The 8,115-nt window shown below is 35.2% G+C and overlaps 1 protein-coding gene across 2 annotated transcripts; it reads right to left on the bottom strand.

The window, feature by feature from the left end:
• Nucleotides 1–250: 250 nt before the first annotated feature.
• Nucleotides 251–6,327, bottom strand: LOC112751028 (uncharacterized). Of its 2 annotated transcripts, none has more exons than XM_025800005.3 (9): nt 5,594–6,327; nt 4,769–5,238; nt 4,018–4,205; nt 3,757–3,924; nt 2,615–2,929; nt 2,221–2,370; nt 1,986–2,135; nt 1,685–1,894; nt 251–1,521 (listed from the first exon to the last, which is right to left on the bottom strand). In XM_025800005.3, exons 1-9 carry the CDS (start codon nt 6,084–6,086, stop codon nt 588–590), a joined length of 3,078 nt encoding a protein of 1,025 aa, XP_025655790.1. In that variant the 5' UTR covers nt 6,087–6,327; the 3' UTR covers nt 251–587. The 2 variants fall into 2 exon arrangements, with proteins under 2 accessions (XP_025655790.1, XP_025655791.1); XM_025800006.3 differs by having other exon boundaries at nt 5,556–5,694.
• Between the last annotated feature and the right edge of the window lie 1,788 nt (nt 6,328–8,115).

Below are 8,115 nucleotides of genomic sequence, written 5' to 3'. Positions count from 1 at the left end.
CAAATATTTGCCTAGAAATCATCGATAACTCATCATGTTCAATCTACTTCTAGCATGAGATATATCTTAACCAATAATTGTCATGGCTCCCAATTAGGTTAATAGTATAAAATAGAAAAAAGGAAATTGAAAGAAATCATTCCCATAGCCTAGAGTGAAAATAATATCGACAATGTATAAAGTCTAAGTTATAATCCACTAACATGTAAAATTCTTTATACCATCACCTCTTGGAAAAACAGTCCAAAAATTTGACTAGAGATGTATACTTATCCTTTCATTAGAAACAATAACACAAGAATTATGGCAATTCACAAAGTGCGCCAAGCCGAAAATCAGCCTATACAGGCGTAAACAGGCCCAGCAAATCAAGATTACAATGCATGCTTCATGTAGCAGAATCACAGAACTTACGTCACCCTTATTATCCTGAATTCGCAATCATGGCCATGAGGGGTTTCAATTAGGGCTATATGTGTATATATATACCTCTGTCATTTCACTCTTAAAAATGTCCACAGGTTTTGATCAACTGTCTTCTACACATAATTAAATATCTGAAAACACCAGCCCAGTAAGTTGGAGCATTAGCAATTACCTTCTTTACGTTTCACCTTTCTTCGTGCTCCCTTAGACTTATTTTGCAGAAAGGTAGCAAGCAGTTCATCTTCCTCTGCATTGAAGGTTGTAGTAGGTTCAGCCAAACTACTAGGTGAAACGGATCGGTCATCAACAAGATTTGGTGTCAACTGCCCGGTGCAATCAGCTGTGATGGCTGCCTTTTCTGTGCAATGCACTTCAGGAAGCAAAACAGACGCATGTTTTGATTTGGAAGAAGATAAAACAGAAGGTCCTTTAGTCACCTGACTACATTCTTTTGATTTGTTTCCCACAAGGCAATCAAGGGTGATATCTTCGTTGTCATCCTCATCACCAGTCAACCTATTTACATTCTCTGGTTTTCTCAGTAGCCTGTCAGAAACGGAGTTGTTTTGCACCGTAACCAAATGTTCAACTCCACCAGAACCACACAACTGAGACAAGCCATCTTGCTCAGCAGAGGGGCTTTGATTATCAACCTGCTTAGATACAACATTTGTCGCAAATGCAGAGGCAGCCCCGCCCTTATTTTTGTTGCATTTCAACCCTCTCTTATTTAACTTCATGTGTAGAAAGGAAGAAAGAGTTGTGTTGTCCTCATTTTGACTTCCAGAACACTCAACAACAGTAGACAAGCTTTCAGGTTTCAACATTTTATTCTTTAGTTTGTTCTTTGATGTTTTGGCGCCCTTGATTCTACTTAGTTTCCCACTACAAACCTGGATCTCAGCATTTTGTATTGTATTCTCAGCTTCCTTAGCATGAACTGAAGTATTTCTTGAGTTTTTCTTGGACCTTGTTCTTTTGGGAATATTGACATCTCCATTAAAAATCTTGGCCTCATCAATATCCTTTCCATCATTGTGATTTGTTCGTGTCTTTTTTGCAGGTCTTCTGGACCTGAATTTCTTGTGTTCATTGCTGCAAACCATGAACCGGAATTATTAGAAAATAAAAAGCATTCCTAAAATGATATTCAGTGTAACAATTTACAGCAACATAAATAATAATTCTAAAGAAGATGGCAACATATCTTTTATTTGTCAATAAACAAGGAGTTTATCAAAGGGAGATTAGGCAGTACCTTGACTTCCTCTTCCTCTTCCTAGGGAGATTCTCATCATCAGCCTCACAAGGAAGAGGAGATAATGTAGGTAAGGGAAGGAAATCAGTCAGTGTAAGGTTTGGGCGTTCAGATTCTCGATCAACAAAATTACCAGCAATCAAAGACTTTTGCTTCTTTCTTGCTTCTTGAAGCAAATAAGCTTGATCAGGAAATAACACCTTAAATCTCCTGGTCAATGAAAAAAATAGGAGTAAGACGCCATAATCTAAATATTTTAAAGAAATATTTTTCACCAGCCTAATTACTCCTAAGCTCATACTTCCGGCATTGAGAATCAGTACGAGGGGGCATATCTTCAGCAACCTTAGACCAGCAGAATCCATGCTTAGCAATTGCAGCTTGCAATCTTGAATCCTCTTCGTCAGTCCATCCACCCCATTTCAAAGAAGGGTTCAAACTATTCACGTATCTGCAATAAGAACGCCCAAAAACTTTATCATTAACCAATATCATAAAACATCTCTATTACCAATTTTTAAAACCTTTTGCATTACCTGTCCCTACATTGACATTGGGTCCGACCAGGAACAAATCTAGCTATTTGATTCCATTTCCGACCAAAAAGCATGACTGCCACTGTCAAGCGCTTGTCCTCCTCTTGAGTATAACTCCCTTTTCTCTCGGGAAAAAGTGATTTCTTCCATCTGCATCAATTATAATTTATTTTCATTAACAGACAAAATATAGCAGCTAAGAAAAAAGTTATCCTATTTAATACACTCAAAATCCATGCCAATTTATTTAAACAACCTTTTCATATACAAGAACCAATTTTTGTTACAATGAATGTTTTAATTTTAGGGACAGGATATCAGAAAATTGTTTTGATTTTGGATAATTTGTTCACAATCTTATATAAAACGTAATTAGAAGAAATAGCTGACCAACCTATTTGAGCATTGGGTTCCTGTCCGCCTTTCTAAAACAGAAGCCACAGCTTGCCAATTACTCTCTCCATAAATAGCTACAGCAGAACAGAGTTGAGCATCTTCTTCTTTAGACCATTCCCTATTTAGCATCGAAGGATTCAAGCTCCTTTGAAATCGAGCCAAGCATTGAAATGGAGTCCTGTTCGTGCCCAATGATTTGGAAATATCGAACCAGTTCCTAATTCCCATTTGTTGGACAAGAAGCAAAAGCAACCTATCCTCTTCACTAGTCCATGGTCCATGGTTGATCAAGGGATCTTCCCAATTCAACCACCTGTCGACAGTACACTACTAAATTAGTGGAACTTATGATGGGATCCGCCAATTCATATACATAGACATATCTTTCTATATTCTATATGTTCCAGATTCGAGATCACTAGATGAGTATAACAGAAATCTGTGATGGCAATCATCAGAGACAAATTAATCACCACCATGTTAAAAAATCATTTCATGTATGGTCCCACCTGCAAGATCAATGTTGCTCTCGAACTCATGAAATCCAAAAAAGTGGGTAAACTGATGGTGATCGTCATAGATCTCTGCAGTATTCTTCATGAAAAGGCAATGAACATGAAACAACAGTCAAAGAACTATGCGGCAGAGACGGAGCACATGACACACAGTGCAATGAATCAACAAAAAACATGTCTGCATTGTATAAAAAGAGAAAGTTTATCTTTCCCTGAAATGCACTGAACTGGATATTTAGTACCCAAACCTGAATTAACCAGTAAATTATAGGAAATAAAATCATTTTATTATAAATACAACATTTTTCTGTTTGAAACTGCCATATCATGACGCCTTCCTACTCCCCACACCCCCAGGGGCCCAGCTTTTTTGGAATAAGTGATCAGCCATATATGGCTGCTAAATCATTATAAAATATTGTAATGCATCAAATTAATATTGCAGAAGGTTGAGTTCAATCCACAGTTTCCCAATTACAAGCAAAATCCTCCTAATTCTCCTCAACAAACATGACATGAAGTGAGCATAGCACAATAAGAGAAACATAACACACAGCTCAATTGTAAATCTTTTAACATATTTTAACACATAAAAGTAGAAGCTCACCAAATAGGAAATACATACCTTGATTCACATTCAGCACCAGTACGGCCAGGAACATGAGTAGAAGCTAACTTATCCCAATTAACATCGGGTAAATATTTTTTCATAATTTCCGGTGTAATATCAACTTGGTTAGTATATTCCATTATGCTATCCATGTAATTTCCATCTCCATGTGGAACTTCAGAACTGTAAAGGGTGGAGATCAAGGGTAAAAGGAAATCAAAACACAATAGGCTGAAATGAAACACTAATATATAGAAAACCCAATATTGTTGTTACCTCATTGCTATTACCAACGATTCTTGGAATTGTTGCTTAATTCCCTTCATAAGATTTTCCTTTTCCTCATTTGACCATTTTTTTCGATCCAATGAACGCGGAAATCTTTCTAAAACCATCTTATAATTAGCAACATGACGATTCTCTGGTGGGCCAAAACACATTGGAGATTTTCTTTTACTATCACTCTACATCAAAGAAAAAAGAAAATTAAACCAAAAGGGTTTTTGATGTTTATCATAAACATATAAGAATCACAAAAGCTATGCTAAAATACCACCCAGTAAATGGAAACTGGCAAAATTCCAAATGTTCCATACTCGTTAAATGATTATTTTAGATTAAGAACTACGAAAGATTGTTAACCAATAGATTCAATCTCCACCAAACAGATACTCCAATAAAATACTAGAATCAGATAACAAGAACAGTAAATTTTCCAAAAATAATACAAAAAAAATGCAAAAGAAGAAAAATCCTTCCTCTGCATTCCAATTTGATACTAATCCATTTAAATCCATACCTGCATTAACTTGATAATGGTATCTGTTGAAATATATAACAACTAAAGTTCTTGTAATTTTAAGGAAACAAATGTTTCAAAGATAGGAAAACCATAAATAACATCCAGTGATCTACCCCTACGATGAAGAAATGAAGGTACAAGAATATGTGACCAAAGACAGAATTTATCAGTGAAATTAATAACTCATGACTTTAGAATTTAGATAATTATATATTACAAACCAACCTTTTGTGCTGATATTAACAGGACACGAGGATCCTTTTTTAGCGATAAAGCACTCCCTGTTCTTCTTATGCATGAAGCTTGGAAGTCCTTAAGGATTTTAACATTGTTCCTAAGTCGCTTGTTTTCCTCAATTTTTGCTTCAATCTCAATCATCTTGCTTCTAATAAACTTCTGAAGAGACCTATTCTTCTTAAGGGCATCAAAAAGAGCCTGAGCTAACGGTGGGAAACTTGATCTTCTCCGTGGCAACCTGGATACAGTGCTGGCATCTGGATTAGAACTCTCAGCAAGACCAGAGTGCTGCATTTCAGTATTTCCAGTCATGAAATCTGTGGAATTAGTACGATCATGATAAACAGGGCATGTTTCACCACCTTCAACAATTACGGAAGATGTTGAACCATTAGCAATGTCTCTCTCAGGGCCTGGACTTGTGGCCTGATCTCCCTCAGTCATTGTACCTAAACCTCCTAGAGGATCCAATATTCATCAAAAGGATAAGCTCGTGTTAAACAAAAATAAATAAATAAAATAAAATAACAATATGAAGCAAGGCCAAACGGAGAATTCAGAGGCATCCTTAAAAAGCACATACACCGGAACCAAGTAAAACTAAGAGCTTGCTTGACAACAAATAATTAAGCTGTCTTGAACTTGGAATAAGTTAAACCAAACACATGCTTAAGTCACAAAGATGAATATAACGTCATAAAGAAAAAAACCCAAAGACATGTGATTAAGAAAAATAATCAATTAGTGCACCAAAACAATAAATATTCAGAATTACCGAAACAAAAATTTCCAACACGAGAAAAGGTGCCCTACTCATATCGTAGTCGGCAAACCGTTTGAAAATGGCGCGAACAGTCTCGACATCATCGTCGTCATCATCATCGAATACGTCCACCGGTGGCGGCGAAGGCGATGGAGGAGGAAGAGTCGCCAGAGGCTTGTAGAGACTCTGCAATCTCTGGAGATACTCAATATCTTCGTTGGACTCGTAGCCGCCGGAGTCGACAGCGTCGAAGGATACGACGGCATCGCCGGTGGCCAACAGTGGGTCGTTGCGCAGCTCGTCGCCGGAGTCCGTTCGAACCACGAGGTCAGTGGACGCGGCGGGAGGAGGAGCTGTGGAGACACCGCCGCGCACGTCGTCGTCGAAATCCACTTGAAGGACGGGGTCGGGAGGCGTGGTGGAGTCAGCGCCGCTCATATCGAAGGCCCTAGAGAGCGCCGCCAAGTCCTCCTTGAGGCCTTCGTCGTCGCTTTCGTCGTCATCGGTGCTTGAGAGACTGTCTTGGTCGGCGCGGGGAGCCATTGAAATTGGAAGGTTGGGGAAGTTAGGGTTTTGAAATTTCAGTGAGAGAATGAAGGAGTGAATGAGAGACCTTGGAGAATAGTTATGGTGCAGAATTTTTTGAGTTTGTAGCGTTTTGTAGTAGCAACGCGAAATTGGAGGGAGCTTAAGACGACGGCGTTTTTGGTCTGTTCTTTCTTCTTCTGACTCGTTGCTTTGCCGACTCTGTTTCCGTTTCTTTCTGTCTTTTTTTGGGCTGCTCCTAATTGTTTTTCATTATGGGCCCAACCGAAAACGAAATTGAAAAAAAAAAAAAAACACCTGAATCTAGGGTGTTCAAATCCAAACCGATCAAAATTAAACCGCTCATCTAATCCGATCCAAACCGAAAACCGATTAAAACTGCACTAATTCGGATTTGATTGGATTTTATTTTTTGAAAACCGCTGGATTGGATCGGATTTCGGTTCTACTTTTCATAACCGATCCAATCCAATCCAAACCGCACAATGTGCTATAATATTATTATTTTATTATTATATTTACAATTATATTTATAACATGTTCAATTTGTTATACATTTTTCTATTGTTTATGTATTATTATTATTTAATAAATATTTTATGTTCAAAATGTTATTTATTTATTTATTTTAACTAACCTATAATTTTATTTCTATTGTTATGTTATCGTTGACTTTTTAAGATATTGTTAAGACTTGTTATGTCATTGTTGATCATTTAAAATTTGATATTGAGACTTGTTATATGTATTTAATTTTTTTATTTATAAAACCGCAAATCCAAACCGATCCAAACCGCTTGTAATTGGATCAGATCGGATCGGATTTTCAAAAAATTTTTATCCAATCTAAACCGCACCGCACATAGATTAAGCGTTCGGATCGGATGACTTTTTTTCTTAAAACCGAACCAAACCGCACCATGAACACCCTACCTAAATCCACTTGAAATCCCTTAGTAGTTAGCACAGATAAAAATATTTTAGTAACTAATTTATATTTATATTTGGGAATATAAATTAATTATTACTATTTGACTTTAATATTTTGGTTTTCAGTTTTTGTGAAATTGTTTTATATTTTAAAATTATAGTAATATTTGAGTATTTTAAACTAATCTAACTCAATTTCAATAATTCAATCTAATATAGAATTAAATCTGAACTAATTTGATCAACTAACTTTAACCGAAAATTATAAGAATATAATTTTATAATTAATCAAAATACAAAAATATAAATATCAATGAGACATACTTCTTTTGTATGCAAAAATTTATGTTTATTTATTTATATTTATATTTATATTTATATATTTATATTTATCAACCATTAAATATTCAAAATTCTTTGTTATCATCAATAGTCAGTAATTAGTTTTTTAAAAAAATTATGTCCTATTCATCTATAATCCTTACTAACAAAAGAATGTCTATAAAAGTTTAAGCTATTCAATTTCTATATAAGTGAACAAATTAGGAATAAACTTTTATTTATAATTTTCAAATATTTAAATTAAATTGTTTAACTAACCTAAGTTTTTTTTTTTTTTTATGGATATCTAATTATCTACTTATTTCACTTTGAAATAACTATATTTTTTACTTTTAGATATTAATGTACTTAAATATAAAATAAATGTAAATTCAATAATTTTTTAATGTACCGAATATCTAAAAATTTAAAGCGAATAACATGTTATATTACTAAAATAGATAGTTTTCAAATATTTCATGGTTTTAAATTAGGGTTTACTGGTTTAGAATGGTATTATGTTAAGATGATCAATTTAAAAAAATTAAAAAAATAAAAAATTTAATTTGGCATAAATTAAGTGCACTCCATGGCAACCAATGAACCAATCACTACGCTCCTTATTGGACTGTGTAGAATCATTCTGTGACAGGCACGTGATCGACAACTTTACGCAAAGCATAGGCTTTCTCCTCGTTTTGCCTCCTTCAAATTTTGCCACTTGCTTATCTTCCCGCCATTTTCTGCTTCCTTATTAATACTCCAAAAAATGGGG

The sequence above is a fragment of the Arachis hypogaea genome, chromosome 15, assembly GCF_003086295.3.
Source record: "Arachis hypogaea cultivar Tifrunner chromosome 15, arahy.Tifrunner.gnm2.J5K5, whole genome shotgun sequence".
NCBI classification, from domain to species: domain Eukaryota; kingdom Viridiplantae; phylum Streptophyta; class Magnoliopsida; order Fabales; family Fabaceae; genus Arachis; species Arachis hypogaea.
This window is presented reverse-complemented; position numbering and strand designations above follow the sequence as displayed.

Coding starts and splice junctions, on each gene's coding strand:
- LOC112751028 (XM_025800005.3), bottom strand. CDS start 6,086: ATGGCTCCCCGCGCCGACCAAGACAGTCTCTCAAGCACCGATGACGAC. Junction 3,925..4,017: donor TCGTTGGTAATAGCAATGAG/GTAACAACAATA, acceptor CACCCTTTACAG/TTCTGAAGTTCCACATGGAG. Junction 1,522..1,684: donor AAGAGGAAGAGGAAGTCAAG/GTACTGCCTAAT, acceptor CATGGTTTGCAG/CAATGAACACAAGAAATTCA.